The sequence below is a fragment of the Aspergillus costaricaensis genome, assembly GCF_003184835.1.
Source record: "Aspergillus costaricaensis CBS 115574 unplaced genomic scaffold BO79scaffold_33, whole genome shotgun sequence".
NCBI classification, from domain to species: Eukaryota; Fungi; Ascomycota; class Eurotiomycetes; order Eurotiales; family Aspergillaceae; genus Aspergillus; species Aspergillus costaricensis.
In genome coordinates, this window is record NW_020291833.1 from 206,300 (window position 1) to 220,937 (window position 14,638).

At 52.5% G+C, this 14,638-nt stretch overlaps 6 protein-coding genes across 6 annotated transcripts; 4 read left to right on the forward strand and 2 right to left on the reverse strand.

Annotated features, from left to right (window-relative positions):
* Window positions 1–83: 83 nt before the first annotated feature.
* On the reverse strand, window positions 84–2,065 carry BO79DRAFT_240002 (putative nonsense-mediated mRNA decay protein Upf3). Its single transcript, XM_025684979.1, has 2 exons — window positions 1,678–2,065; window positions 84–1,625 (listed from the first exon to the last, which is right to left on the reverse strand). Exons 1-2 carry the CDS (start codon window positions 1,926–1,928, stop codon window positions 143–145), a joined length of 1,734 nt encoding a protein of 577 aa, XP_025536069.1. The 5' UTR covers window positions 1,929–2,065; the 3' UTR covers window positions 84–142.
* A 168-nt stretch (window positions 2,066–2,233) lies between these two features.
* sitA (TOR signaling pathway phosphatase SitA) lies at window positions 2,234–3,910 on the forward strand. Its single transcript, XM_025681568.1, has 4 exons — window positions 2,234–2,521; window positions 2,585–2,981; window positions 3,032–3,363; window positions 3,413–3,910. The coding sequence occupies exons 1-4, from the start codon at window positions 2,368–2,370 to the stop codon at window positions 3,700–3,702; spliced, it is 1,173 nt and encodes a 390-aa protein (XP_025536070.1). The 5' UTR covers window positions 2,234–2,367; the 3' UTR covers window positions 3,703–3,910.
* Window positions 3,911–4,683: 773 nt separating this feature from the next.
* Window positions 4,684–6,831, forward strand: BO79DRAFT_289985 (putative phenol 2-monooxygenase; the record flags this gene model as incomplete). Its single annotated transcript, XM_025688839.1, has 5 exons — window positions 4,684–5,202; window positions 5,250–6,137; window positions 6,193–6,367; window positions 6,421–6,537; window positions 6,588–6,831. 5 exons carry the CDS (start codon window positions 4,684–4,686, stop codon window positions 6,695–6,697), a joined length of 1,809 nt encoding a protein of 602 aa, XP_025536071.1. The 3' UTR covers window positions 6,698–6,831.
* Window positions 6,832–6,869: 38 nt separating this feature from the next.
* BO79DRAFT_273706 (NRPS-like enzyme) lies at window positions 6,870–9,952 on the forward strand (the record flags this gene model as incomplete). The annotated part of the gene is made up of 3 exons (XM_025687526.1): window positions 6,870–7,701; window positions 7,755–8,967; window positions 9,034–9,952. The coding sequence occupies exons 1-3, from the start codon at window positions 6,933–6,935 to the stop codon at window positions 9,950–9,952; spliced, it is 2,901 nt and encodes a 966-aa protein (XP_025536072.1). The 5' UTR covers window positions 6,870–6,932.
* A 60-nt stretch (window positions 9,953–10,012) lies between these two features.
* On the reverse strand, window positions 10,013–10,654 carry BO79DRAFT_289986 (NUDIX hydrolase; the record flags this gene model as incomplete). The annotated part of the gene is made up of 1 exon (XM_025688840.1): window positions 10,013–10,654. One exon carries the CDS (start codon window positions 10,652–10,654, stop codon window positions 10,013–10,015), a length of 642 nt encoding a protein of 213 aa, XP_025536073.1.
* Window positions 10,655–11,830: 1,176 nt separating this feature from the next.
* Window positions 11,831–14,518, forward strand: BO79DRAFT_273714 (nonribosomal peptide synthase; the record flags this gene model as incomplete). Its single annotated transcript, XM_025687527.1, has 2 exons — window positions 11,831–12,286; window positions 12,350–14,518. The coding sequence occupies 2 exons, from the start codon at window positions 11,831–11,833 to the stop codon at window positions 14,516–14,518; spliced, it is 2,625 nt and encodes an 874-aa protein (XP_025536074.1).
* Window positions 14,519–14,638: the final 120 nt, after the last annotated feature.

Below are 14,638 nucleotides of genomic sequence, written 5' to 3' on the forward strand. Positions count from 1 at the left end.
CTAATATGTGCTGTTCATCATTCGAAGCTGACTTAGTAGTTACTATCATTCTGTGGATATCAATAGTTATATCATCAAAGCTGGGGATAATCATGCAGGCAACTGCTGGTATTATCATCACTACATGTATCATCATAACGGCTCATTTACTATCGGAATTCCCCTTGCTCTCCGCGTGATTCCCATTCGCAGCCCCGGCATTGCCGCCACTGTTTCCTCCGCCGCCGCCGCCGCCTCCCTTGGGGCCTCCTTTACCCTTGGACCCTCGTCCTCCGCGTGGTCCGCGAGACGAGTTGCCCCCTGAGCCGCTTTCATTGGCCTTATTTCCCCGGCTGTTGTTGCCACCACCACCGCCGCCGCCGCCTCCGCCTCCCGAGGATGCTTGGGCTTCACCACGGCCTTTGCCGCGACCCTTCTCTCCACCGGGGTTGGCCTTTCTTTCTAGAACAACAACTTGACTCTGCGCCACTGAGACAGGACTAGCAGCGATGGCTTTTTGAAGGCTGTCGGATTCTGCAAAGTCAATGTAACCGAATCCCTTCTTCTTATCGATTTCCACTTTAAGAACCTTTCCGAACGGGGCGAATGCCGCTTCTAGGAGAGGCTCGGTAACGCCTTGAGATGGATTGGCGTGCTTAAGGAATGCTTGGGTAGCGGTCGCCGCCGGTCCTGCCGATGCTTGCTTCCCCTTCCCAGACTTTGCCGGCTTAGGTGTAGTACTGACTGGGGTGCTCGCTTCGGATGGCTCACTGGGCGGTTGTGTATTGTTGCCCTTAGACTTGTCCCGAGTCGCTCCCTTGGATGGTCTGGACGGCGTCTCCTTCTTGTTCGTATCCGGGGTCGCAGTGCCGCTCTGATCGGACTTGAGCGTATCTCCATCGGTGGCAGCGGCTTTGCCCCTGCGGCGACCGGACGGTGCGAGTCCAAGGTCGCGCTGGAGGATCTTGGCAGCAGCCGCGACACTGCCACGTTCGCGCTTCCGCTCTGTAGATGTCTGTGGTGTATCCTTGGGGGAGTTCTGCGCTGGTGACGATTTTGCGGCTTGCTTGGCAGCAACACTAGCAGCCTGCTTGTTTGCGGCCTTCACAGCTTCCTTGGTAGCCTTGTCCGACTTGGATTTCTTCTCTGGTTTCTCTGAAGCAGCAGAGTCCTTTGTATCCCTGTCAGGACGTTGTAGCAGCTTCTTCGCCTGGACCTTCTCTCCCTTGGAGTCCTTGTCCGACTTGTGTTTAGATTTGCTGGATTCCTTTGCCTTGTTGGCCTTCTTCTCTCGAATATATTGTACCAAAGGTGTGACTGTCACTGTCTCCTTCTTATCCTCACCATCAGCGCCAGAATCGACAGGAGGCGGTTTGGCAAGTGGCTGCGTGAGGCTCTCGAGGAAGGCGATAAACTCGGGGTCCTGATCGATGGTTCCTTGACGGGCATCTTTGCGCGACCGATTTCCGGCAATCTTGGCATAAGGTGCGAATTCCAGAGACGGGGGTCCCAGAAGGACAGGGTCGTTCGAGGTATTACGGGCGTCTATGAAGGACGTTTGACGGACTTTGTTCGAGAGCGGGATGGTGTGGTCGCTGGACATGACATGGATATACGCACGCGAGGGTCGAGAAGGTTTGGCCGGACTATACAGCATACTGTTAGCGGAAGACTTCACAGAATGCAATGCCGGCTTACTCTTTAGAGACCTTTCCTGGCTTGTATTGGAACCAGTCGACCTTCCCACCGCCAACCCTCCATTCTGAGCCCAACGCTGTCTCGAATTCCGCTTGTGTTAGTCCGGGTGGGAGACGTCTGACGAGAAGCTTCAATCGGGGCGCAGCTGGCTTAGGAGCCTTCTTTGGTGCCGCAGAGGCATTCTTCTGAGTGGCAGCTGCGGGGATCTGGAGAACACCTCCTGTAGACTTGCCCGCAGGGATCTGCGTCATGATCGATATGTTGATGTGTTGGGACTTCCGCCCTAACTAGAGGATGGGAGTATCGCTGAGGGAGTGGGATGAAAATGTTGTACTGAAACGACAGATATATAGTAGGGTGTAAGGTGAGAGAAAGCAAAAAGATAGTCACTCCGCAGCCGCAATCACATGTGGCGCTGTGCCTGAATGAGTGATGAAGCTGTTATCGTGCAGGAGATTCCGCCCGCACCACGTGACCGAGCCCGGGAATTAGCGTGAGCATCTTCACTGACCCAAAGCCAACATCCCCTGCGGGGAAAGACCGCCGGCGCGCATCCCGCTAAGCAACCCGTGTGCTTTGGTGTATACGAGCGACTTTCCTTGGAAAGACTAGTTTATTCATTACTCTACTTTTGTTACTGCCTTTAATTGCACTGGTCCCACTTTGTTCACTCATACGCACAAATTCATCATGGTGGACAGTAAGGTCCCTCAGCCGGGACCGGCCAAGTTGAAGCGCAATGCTGGCCCTGATGAGTGGCTGGAGGCCGCAAAGGACTGCAAATACCTCTCGGAGTCCCATATGAAACAGCTTTGTGAGATAGTCAAGGAATTTATGATGGAAGGTGGGCTTTAGTTCGAGCAGGTGGCGACCGATTCACCAGAGACTGACGGGTCGCATTTTCCAGAGTCGAACATTCAGCCGGTCTCAACACCTGTGACCATCTGTGGAGATATTCACGGTCAATTTTACGATTTGTTAGAGCTGTTCCGGGTCTCTGGAGGCATGCCCGATGAACCTGACGTCGAGCCGCCTAAAACGTCGCCTTCCGTCATCACCTCGGAGGACATCGAACCCCCTTCCACCATTACCGATCCCAAGTTGCGCAAGAAATTGAGGAACTCCGGCAACTCGGATGATCTTGTGGACGAGACGGGCTCGAACAACAGCCAGCGTGGTCGGTCTTCCAGCGCAGGCTCGAATGAGGTTACGTTGAATCGAAACTTTGTATTTCTTGGAGACTACGTGGATAGAGGATACTTCAGTCTGGAGACACTGACGTTACTGCTGTGCCTCAAGGCCAAGTGAGTTATCCTTACTGGAAGGGTTGTACCGATTCTAACAGTATATATAGGTATCCTGATCGGGTTACGCTGGTACGCGGTAACCACGAGTCTCGCCAGATCACTCAAGTCTACGGTTTCTACGAGGAGTGCTTTCAGAAGTATGGCAATGCGTCCGTATGGAAGGCTTGCTGCCAGGTTTTCGATTTCATGACATTGGGCGCCATCATCGACGGTAGGGTGCTCTGTGTGCACGGTGGATTGAGCCCAGAGATTAGAACACTGGATCAAGTGCGGGTGGTCGCGAGAGCCCAAGAGATTCCGCACGAAGGTGCTTTTTGTGATCTGGTCTGGTCTGACCCCGATGATGTGGAGACATGGGCAGTGAGTCCCAGAGGAGCCGGTACGTATTCCTCAGCACGATGTGCTACTCTTTTTACTGACCCTTCTAGGCTGGCTGTTCGGAGACAAGGTTGCAGACGAGTTCTGCCATGTCAATGACCTGACCCTGATCGCCCGAGCCCATCAATTGGTCAACGAGGGTTACAAGTATCACTTCGCCAACCAAAACGTGGTCACCGTGTGGAGTGCTCCCAACTACTGCTACCGATGCGGCAACCTCGCCTCCGTGTGCGAGATCGACGACGATCTAAAACCGACGTTCAAGCTCTTCAGCGCGGTCAGTGACGATCAACGACATGTGCCGACGTCGCGGCCGGGCCGCAGTGAGTACTTCCTGTAAGATATCGCATGGATACGCTTTTTCTTCTCTCGTCCGCTTGCATTTCGCAAGACATGAGGCGTTTACTGCACCGGCGCTGGCGTTGGGAGTGGATACAGATGGCGCCTACGCACTGTGGGTGAAGACGGGTTACGAGCATCATATATTACGATTTGGGACACAGTTAATGAGGGCACCTTTATGCATACTGGTACAGCTTGGTCCAGAGGGTTTGTTTAGTCGAACTATGACGAATCAGATGATTGTTATGAACATTGCTCCTTCCACTGTAGCTGAGGTCAGCGCCTTCCACACGTTGGTGGCCGTCTAGAAACTCACTATTGGGTCCCTGGCAATCAATCGTACTTCATATCCTTGCTTCCAGAGGTATCATAGAAGTCATGGAACAATAAAAGCTCGGACAGAGTCTGATGGATCATGATGTAGCGCTTCGTCGACAAATGACCGAATATCATTTGTTAACATAGCTTTGACACAATGATCCAGGTATAACTAACACCCAAATTAGAGCCCTCTACAATCAAAACGTGGTACTTCGCAGTGAATCGTGATTTGTATCAGAGCTGCGAGTCTCGGCATCTCAACCATTTGCTTACCTTCCCTAATTCGGCCTAGCGTCTTATAATCTGCCGGTCACTCCGAAGGCATGGCATGAGCACAGTTGTTTATCCTCTCACTCTCAGACACCAACTTGTACGCCGGTATAATGTACTGCCACCGGTATCTCCGGACCCCGGATTGCGGAGAAGATGGTTACTGAATACACTGAAGATCATTGGTGCAGACGGTGCCCGAGGCACGGACACATGCCGCGCAGGTGCCGACCCCGGGATCGATTCCGAACTACCCCGGAATCGATCCCGGAGGCAATTGAAGTATGACCAGTCAGGCGCATTCCAACTCATCATATTTAGGATACTCTTCACCTTCTTTGACTGCCTTTTATAGACAATTTTTAAAAAATCAAGAATAACTCACAACATGACACAAAAAGTCGACGTCTTGATCTGTGGCAGCGGCTCCGCAGGTCTCTGCGCAGCCACCTGGCTGGCTCGCTATGGCATAACCTGCAAAGTGCTTGAGCGGCGGGATGGCCCCATGACGATGGGCCAAGCAGACGGTGTGCAATGCCGTACGGTGGAAATCTTCGAGAGCTTCGGCATTGGCGAGGAGCTATTGCGCGAGTCGTACCATGTCGTGGAGGTCGTGTTTTGGGCCGATGATAGTGGCTCGGGAGTTATACGTCGCACGGGCAAGACGGCGGATACGCAGCCTGGATTGTCTCATCAGCCACATGTCATTCTGAACCAGGCGCGCATCAACGGGCTTCTCATTGACCTGATGAAGAAACATAACAACCAGGAGATCGATTACGGGTATACTGTCAAGGATGTTCGGGTTGATGAGAGTCAGCTTTCGGCGGGGCCGGAAGCTTATCCGGTTAAAGTCACGGCGGAGAAGGATGGGAAGGTGGAGAGTTTTGAGGCGAAGTATGCTTTGGTATGTTACCTTTTACTCTTCGAGAGGGTTATTGCTGATGTTATCAGGCATGTGATGGCGCACATAGTACGGTGCGCAAAGCGCTAGGATACAATATGATTGGAGATAGCACCGATGCTGTCTGGGGTGTCATGGACATGGTTCCACGAACGGACTTCCCCGATATTCGGAAGAAATCCAGCATCCGGTCCAAGGCAGGCAATTTGTTGATTATACCCCGAGAAGGAGACAGCTACAATCTGACTCGATTCTACATTGAGCTTCCGACTGGCACTAAGGCGAAGGATGTCAGATTGGAAGATCTGCAAAACGCCGCGAAGCGGATTTTTAGTCCGTATCAGATTGAGTTTGTTGAGACGGTCTGGTGGTCTGCTTACGCCATTGGGCAGCGCCATGCCGATTTCTTCCACAAGGATTACCGTGTCTTTCTTGCGGGCGATGCCTGCCATACGCACTCGCCGAAGGCGGGCCAAGGCATGAACGTCAGCTTACAAGATGGTTACAATATGGGCTGGAAGCTTGCTTCGGTGCTAAAGGGCTTGGCGCATCCCTCACTGCTGGAGACGTATGTGCTTGAGCGGCAGAAGGTGGCTATTGATTTGATTAACTTTGATCGGTATTTCGCCAAGTTGTTCTCCTCTCAGGGGAGTGCAACGCCCCAGGAGTTCCAAGAAGGCTTTATCAAGTCTGGGAAATACACTGCAGGTTTGACGGCCAAGTACGATAAATCGCCTATTACTTCCGATACGGGCGTGTCGACCGAACTTGCCACGAACGTCGTGGTGGGAATGAGGTTGCCTAGTGCGCAGGTTGTGCGATTCTGTGACGCCAAACCGCTGCAGCTTGCTGCATCGCTCAAGTCCGATGGCCGCTGGAGGGTGATGGCGTTTGTGGGCGATCTCAGCGTGTCACAGAATATGGCCGCACTGCAAGCTGTACGTTAGGGGGATAATCCTTGCCAGGATGAAGCAGTATACTGACCGAGTACAGGTTGGAGAGTATCTCGGCTCCGATGACAGCCCTCTTCAGAAGTTCCGCTCGAGAAGTGGCGAACCTGACAGCCTTATCGAGCCAATTCTCGTGGCACATGGTAAACGGCATGGCGTCGAGCTGGAGCAGATCCCGCAGAGCTTCTATCCATTCACGGGGAAGAACCATATCAGAGGTGAGTTAAATGCCTCAGACAAAAAAAAAAAAATCAATTTAACCGGGATGTAGATCTTCACAAAATATTCTTTGATGACGAGAGCTACAACAGAGGTCATGGACACCTTTACGAGCATCTCGGTATCAGCCCTGACAAGGGTGCTATCGTCATTGTCCGTCCAGATCAATGTAAGCCTCCGTCATAACTAGCCTTGGAATGATCTACTGACAAACTTTAGACGTATCTGCTGTGTTCAGTCTAGATGACTATAGACGAATCGGCCAATTCTTTGAGGGATTTCTGATCCCGCAGGAGAGGCCGGAGTCGTTGACGGGAAGCAAGCTGTAGCCGCTGTACGCCGAACGCGCGTGCTCTGGTGTATGAGCCTCAGAATCGGCATGCTTATCGTATAGAAGCGAGAGAGAGGGAGATACAGGCAAGGATAACCTGCCAGCAAGTGGGGTTGGATATATCAGCTGGATGCTTTAAAAACTATTTAAGCAGCATGACGACACATCAATATCTATACAGCATAGACAGCTTTCAAATCTCATTATTCATTATCAACATACTGCAAAGCAAGATGGCTCCCCATGTTCTCGAGGGCAATGGCAAGGCTATTGAGCCAACACTCAAGTCAATTTCTGCAAAGGATGTGCCAGTGGCCACCATCGACTCTCCCAGCACTGTACAGAACCTAGCCCAGCTCCTAGCCAAAGCAGCCAGCTCCAAAGCTGGACTCATCTTCTACACGCCTGGAGCAGAAGCCTCGCGTGTTTCGTACTCCGACCTTCAGAGCAAAGCTACGGAGAAAGCTCGGCTGTTAGGCCAAATCGATGGCATCTCCGCATCCTCTATTGTCCTGCTGCACTTTGAGAACCATCACGACACAATCCTATGGTTCTGGGCTGCCACTCTTGCAGGCTTTCTTCCCGCTATTTCAACCCCCTTTGTGCATGATCCCGCGCAGCGCCTGAAGCATCTGCGTCATCTTAAAACGCTGCTGCAGGAACCCATCGTCCTTACTACGGAGCGGCTTGTCCCGGACTTTCTGGACACTGATGAGCTTCGTGTGCTTCCGGTCGAGGTACTCGGCAAAACTGCTAGCTCGAATGGCTTATCTGGCATTAAGGCACTCTGTGGAACAGAGAAGCAAGCACAAGACCCAGCAGTCCTCATGTTGACGTCTGGAAGTACTGGAAGCGCCAAGGCGGTTCCACTCCGTCATGGGCAGCTTCTCACGGCACTGCAGGGCAAGAAAGATCACCATGGAACCGGACCTGGGGATGTATTTCTCACCTGGGTTGGATTGGACCATGTTGCTAGTCTTTGTGAGATTCATTTGCATGCAAGTATGTTCTTCACTTCTACCTTTATAACATAACAGCAGCTAACAAATCCACAGTGAGTCTGGGCGCCGACCAAGTGCTTATCCCAGCCTCGGAGCTGCTTCGCGATCCAATACGCTTCATCCAGCTGCTTGATTCTCACAAAATCGCCTACACATTCGCGCCCAATTTCTTCTTGACGCAGGTGCGGGACGCCCTCGTCGCCAACCCAAGTCTCCAAGCGGATCTGTCTCGTCTCAAGAGCATCAACTCGGGTGGCGAGGCCAACGTCGTCGCCACTATCGACGGGCTCACTCGTGAACTGCGTCGATTTAACATCCAGCGCGAGGTGATTAGTCCTGGATTTGGGATGACAGAGACATGTGCCGGATGTGTGCATGCACGGGCATCACCGTCCTACGATCTATCCAAAGGCCTCGAATTTGCCTGTCTCGGACCATGTACTCCCGGCATCAGGATGCGCGTGATGCGTCCTACAGCTAGAGATGAGCGCGCTGCGCCTGGTGAAGTTGGCGAGCTTCAGCTGTCTGGCCCTGCCGTGTTTACGGGATACTTTAACAATCCAGAAGCCACGGCTGCCGCGTTCACAAAAGACGGGTGGTTCATCACAGGCGATCTCGCCTGGCTGGATGACTCTGGATATCTGAACCTAGCAGGGCGGACTAGAGACACTATTATCGTGAACGGAGTCAAATGGAGTGCCACAGAGATCGAAGTGGCTATCGAAGAAGAGAACATCCCTGGAGTTGTGCCCTCGTATACCGTGGCCTTCCCTTGTCGTGCCCCAGGCTCCGCGAGCGAGGATATCGTCATTGTCTACTCTCCTGCTTATGCTGCCGACGACGCCGCAACGCGCTTTGAGACTGCCACCGCCATAGCAAAGACCGTTGCACTCCTGACGGGGCGGAAGCCTGCCCATTTAATTCCGTTGCCGGCGGAGATGCTAGACAAGTCCTCGCTGGGCAAGATCTCACGGACCAAGGTGCGGACCGCATTCGAAAAGGGCGAGTATGCTTCCTTCGAGGAGGAAGATCTCAAGATCGTCCAAAAGTACCGCGAGTCCACGCAGCGACCTGCTCAAACCGAGACCGAGAAGCGAGTGCAAAGCACCATAGCAGGACTCCTCAAGATCCCCATCGAAGACATCAACGTGGACATGTCAATCTTCGATCTCGGAATCACCTCGTTCAACCTGATCCTCCTCAAAGCCATGATTCAAGAAGCCGTCGATGCACCCGTAGAAATTCCCATGTCTGTCCTAATGACCGAGTAAGCCACTCCCTCGCCCGTATTCAACCCTACCAAATATCCCACGTATTGACAATTTCTATCCAGTCCAACAACAACCGCCATCTCCGCCTCCATCGACAAACTCCTCTCTCAACCACCCACCTACAACCCCATCGTGCCCCTACAACCCCACGGCACCAAAATCCCCCTCTTCTGCATCCACCCCGGTAGCGGCGACATCCTCGTCTTCATCGCTTTAGCAGCCCAATTCCCCACGCGGCCCGTCTACGCCCTCCGCACGCGCGGCTACAACACCAACGAGCGCTTCTTCCACTCCATCCAAGAAACAGCAGATACCTACGCCCACTACATTCGCCAAACCCAGGCCGAGGGCCCCTACGCCATAGCGGGCTACTCGCTCGGCTCGACCCTCGCCTTCGAAGTGGGCAAAGTGCTTGAGTCTCAGGGCCAGGAAGTCCGCTTCCTGGCGAGTATCGACTACCCGCCGCATATCCGGCAGTATGTGCGCGGGCAGAACTGGATTGATGTATTGCTTCATATAGCCTTCTTCCTGGAGCTGATTGATCTAGATGTGATGGGCGATGCCGGTAAATATCTGCATAGCCTTGAGAAGGAGAATGGAGGGGAGGGGTTATCTCGCTACGATGCCCTCGTGCATGTCCTAAACATCTCTGATAAGGAGAGAGTGCGCGCACTAGCTCTCAACGCAGAGAGATTGGAACGAATCACAGACATCGGAGAGAATTTCCGAGTCCATGGCGAAACGTATGAACCGAAGGGAACGGTCGAGACATTGGATGTGTTTGTAGCGGATCCACCGAGCTATGCAGCGTTGGATAGACAGGACTGGGAAGAGAATAAGCTTGGGGCGTGGAGGGATTTCGCACGCACTGAGGTCGGGTTCTATAATTGTCCGGGTATTCATGCAACCATGTTGAACCCGGTACATGTACCGGAATTTGTAAGGGGGTTTAAGTTGGCCATGAAGAGGAGGGGGGTTTGACCCGCCACCCTTCTTACTTGATGTGATTGGACTATAAGTAGTGATAGTATAGTCTGAAATTCAACACGTATCTTTCCCTTCCCCTTTCTCCTCCTCCGATGAAGTATGCCACCTCCGATAAACTTCAAAAGCCCTAACTAAATTCCTCCCCTGATCCCCAATAAACCTCATCCCAGAATCCTCATTAACAGCATCCCTAACATCCCCCTCATCCACCCACTTAAACGCACAATGCTCCTCCGGATTCAACATCACTTCCTCCCCCGAAGCAGTTTCAACTAGAAACCCCCACTTAATCACCTTCTTCTCTCCCTGAACCACCCCGGGGAGCGGTTTTTTCCACTCATCAATAGCCACTAAATCCACTACTTTGGTCACTTGCAGCCCTGTCTCCTCGAGTACCTCCCGACAGAGTGCCTGGAGGAGGGTGTCGTCGAGGGAAAGGTCTGCTCCGCCGCCGGGGGATTCCCAGTGCAGGGGGTAGCTGTCTGTGGGGGAGCGGTGGAGGAGGAGAAGGTGTGGTTTTGAGTTTTGTTGGTGGGTGGTGGTGAAGATGTAGGCGCCCACGCCAAAGTCGGTGTAGGTGGGGTAGTGGGTGGTGGGGAGGGAGGAGAGAGGGTGGATGAGGAAGGGGTATTTGGATAGGAGGTGAGGGGATATTTCTATTTCTTTTTTGTTGGTGATGGTGGTAGTGGGATTCATGGTTGCAGAATTATTATGAGGGTTGAAAGATGTTGAAAGATGCTGAGGGAGTGAAGTTGTTGTTGTTGTTGATGTGGTTGTTGTGGGGCAGAAGCGGGTGGGGAGATTAACTACAACTACACACCCTAAAGAGCACAGATTCACTACTAATCAACTTAAGTACTAGATACCATGAAGAAGTTGCTTGTAGTTCCAAGGGGTTTTTGATGCCATGCTAGTGTTGTATATTCTATATATCTGGTACATTGGTTGTCTTTCCTGACTGTGCTTAGAAGAATCTAGCGGCTTGTTTATTTTAGCTACATCTGCAACAATGATCCACAAGCTAAATCTTCTGTAGATGTGTATCGGTCCGGCTGTAGGATATATTTCCCCTCTTAGGAAGATTGATAGTAATGTGTTCCAACAAAGTCTAATATGGTTGGAAACGGCGTCTTAGAGGTAGGAACTGTTGTAGATTACTTTGAATCTTTTATAAGATCTGTGGATCTTCAGAATGTACCTGTCTACTAGCTAAAATCCTCCAATTTATATATTACTAATAGAAATCCTCATTAGACTGCTAATGTCTTGTTTCCTTGGGAGCGTCTCTTCGGCGCTGATCTTTTGAGATCGCAATCAAATCAAACTCTCTGGACTGGCTGTTTCATCGGGTGCTATCCCGGGGAGATCGCAATGAATTGAGTGCATGATGGAACATTGTGTCTCGAATCTACTTCCAAGATACATTGCTATTAAAGAAGCACGTTGATGTCAGAAACCACCACTAATGCACTTTAAGAGTGAGTGTTCCAGTTACTGCAGACGAACCAACAATCTACCATCGCATCATTTACACACCCACCCACGCTCTCACGCTCAGAAACACACTCTCTCTATCAATTGCTTCGAGAAGCCAAAGAATAGCTAAAGACATATACTCGCTATTAAGTATCGCGGCGATGCGCCCCAGCCTGTACCTACGCGTTCCACCTCCCCCTAACTGCATGCAAGGAGATCAGACAAGGGGGCATAACAGCAGATGTTGCTTAATTCCCCCATGGAGGCGCCACAACACAAGAATCCTTCTCGGTACCTTTTTCCTCTTGTTAGCCTACTTATTTTCTCTGGTCTCCTTCTTTTTCGAGCATTCAATCTATTATCTATCAGAATTGGCATCCTGACCAATCAATCGAAATGGTTGGTAAGGTTAAAATCGCGCCATGCCAGTTTCCCAGCCTCTCTCCCTCTCCCTCTCCCCAGAAAGGTCGAAATGGCGATACGGTGCATACCATCGATATACTCCAAGGGGACGACAGTATCTCTCAATGGGGCCCTGATCTGGGACCTAGGCTCCGCGTGATCTGGGCCATCATCCTCTCCGTATTTGTCCACGATGACAGCGTGGTGATGGGCTACGAAGAATGCGCCGATTCTCGGGACTCGGCATATCTCTTGCAGCATTGCTCCTCCGTCTACGCTACTACAATTGACCGTGAAGACGACCTGACCGCTCTAGTTGGATCGGGGCGTCTGTTGGAAACTGACAGTCATGACCCTCGCGTTCATAACACTGGGGTACTACTGCTTGACGGAGGGAATAGGTGTGACCTGGCTCCCAAGAATGGTTCTTCGCCAACAGACGCCGAGAGAGTAAGTAATCCAGCCCGCGTACCAAATTGAAGGCCATAATGCTCATGATTCCTCTCACTCTAGTGTGATCTCATCTTTGGCGCAAACCGGGACCCCGCAGGGCTGCGTCTCTTCGTGCGCTTCCGCACCGCATACATATCAGAAACAATGGCCGGTCATATCGCCGACGCTATCCAGGAAATTCTGTCTTCTGTCCGTCACAATTGGCAAGGCAAGGTCAAAGACCTGAATCTCCTCTCCCGAGCGAGTCACGACCAGATTCTATCTTGGAACACCCAGTCGCTAGAGGTGAGCCATGAATGCCTCCCGGACCTTATCGACCGTGCCAGTAGCAAGTACCCCGATGCCATTGCCTGCTGCACCATCAACGAGCAGATTACCTACCGCGAGCTCCAGCACCTCTCTACAGCATTGTCAGCGCACCTCCTCTCCGCCGGCGTGCGTCCCCACACTTACGTCGGGCTCATTCTCGACAAGACCATCTGGTCCGTGGTCATCATGCTAGCCGTACTGCGCACAGGGGCAGCCTGCATGCCTCTGGACAGCGCATTACTTCCCACCCAAGCTTCATCCATGCTCCGTGAGGCCAATACATCCGTCATCCTCACCACCACCTCGTCCTTCAAGCTCGAACCCCACTGGGTAGCCATGGCGCCCCAAATGCTGGAAATAACCGGACACCTAATCCAGCAGCTACCGAAGAAGACACTCCCAGCGCCACCCGGACATATATCCCCCACTCAACCAGCCTTCCTCATGTACACATCAGGCAGCACCGGAGCCCCCAAGGGCGTGGTACAACCACATCAAGACATTGTAACATGCGTACAACAAATGGCTCAAGCACTGCAACTACACTCCAGCACCCGATTCCTCCAATTCGCCGCATTCAGCTTCGACCTCAGCTGCGTAGAAACCCTATGCACCTTATCCCGTGGCGGATGTGTCTGCATCCCCGGTAACGATGACCGACTACACCGACTCGCCGAGACAGGCACAGCACTCTGCATCAACACCGCGTTCCTCACTGCCGCCGTGCTAGCCCAGGTCCACCCGGACGAGATGCTCACGCTAAAGACCCTCACAGTAGGCGGGGACGTCCTAACTGCAGAGCAAGTAGCCCTATGGGCACCCCGAGTCGACCACCTCAACGTCAGCTACGGCACCACCGAAGGCATCATGTTCGACACGCTGCACGCGGACCTCACTTCCCTATCTGACCCCCGGAACATCGGTCGCTCGTTCGGCCCACGCGCCTGGATCGTCGATCCAGCAGATCACAACAAACTACTCCCCATCGGGGCCGTCGGCGAACTAGTCGTCCAAGGCGGACGTCTATCTCAAGGCTACCTCGAGAAACCAGAGAAAACCGCCGCCGTCTTCATCGACGCCCCTGCCTGGGCACCAGCACCAACAACAACCACATCCCGATGCTACAAAACCGGTGATCTAGCCCGGTATCTCCCCGACGGCTCAATCTATCTCCTCGGCCGCAAGGACCGACAGGTCAAACTCCGCGGCCAGCGAGTGGAGCTAGACGATCTCGAAGCTCGTCTAAAGCACGCTGTAGACCTACCGCGAGGTATGGTCGTAGCCGATGTGATCGTCTTGCCGGATCAAACGAAGCAGCTCGTGGGGTTTGTCTACGATGACCGGCTCACTAAACGCTCTGCTGCTGATGCTGCTGCTGGGGCGCTTTTTGGACTCCCCGCGGCGGATTTCCAAGCCCTGATGCGCACTATGGTCCAGAAACTCAAACAATCCCTCTCATGGCTCTTCATCCCAACATTCATGTTCCCACTCCTGTACGTGCCGAAAACGCGTACGGGCAAGATCGACCGCACGCGACTTCGACAGGCTGCGGCTGGGCTGGCGCAGCAGGATCGTTTGGTATATGCGGTGCCGTTGAATGAGGGGGCAGTTGGTGAGGACGATGCACTCGTGAAGGGGGAATACAGTGAAAAGGTGGATTTGGTGTGTAAGTGGTATGCGGAGAGTTTGGGCGTCGGTCTTGCTCTTGTTCTACCCAAGAGTAACTTCTTTCATTTGGGAGGGGATTCAATCAAGGCTATGCGGATCACGCGACTGGCGAAGGATTATGGGTATGATGTTACGTTTCGTGATATTTTTAATCATCCGCAGCCGGGGAGACTGGTTGCTAATGTGCTGGTGACTGGTTCGGGGACGGATGGTGAGATGATGACGACGGCGACAGCAACAGCAGTCCCTTAAGGATGTAGTGGTTGGGGATGGAAAAATTGACTCTGTTAGTTTATACCATAGATTGTTTGAGTAGAATTAGACAAGTACTAATATACAATTTTGCTGCTACTAGTAATAGCCTGGTATCTA

Excerpts from the sequence above, each read along its gene's own strand:
- BO79DRAFT_240002 (XM_025684979.1), bottom strand. The coding sequence starts at position 1,928 with ATGACGCAGATCCCTGCGGGCAAGTCTACAGGAGGTGTTCTCCAGATC. Across the intron at positions 1,626-1,677 it reads CCAGGAAAGGTCTCTAAAGA|TCCGGCCAAACCTTCTCGAC; the intron begins GTAAGCCGGCAT and ends TATGCTGTATAG.
- sitA (XM_025681568.1), top strand. The coding sequence starts at position 2,368 with ATGGTGGACAGTAAGGTCCCTCAGCCGGGACCGGCCAAGTTGAAGCGC. Across the intron at positions 2,522-2,584 it reads CAAGGAATTTATGATGGAAG|AGTCGAACATTCAGCCGGTC; the intron begins GTGGGCTTTAGT and ends CGCATTTTCCAG. Across the intron at positions 3,364-3,412 it reads AGTGAGTCCCAGAGGAGCCG|GCTGGCTGTTCGGAGACAAG; the intron begins GTACGTATTCCT and ends TGACCCTTCTAG.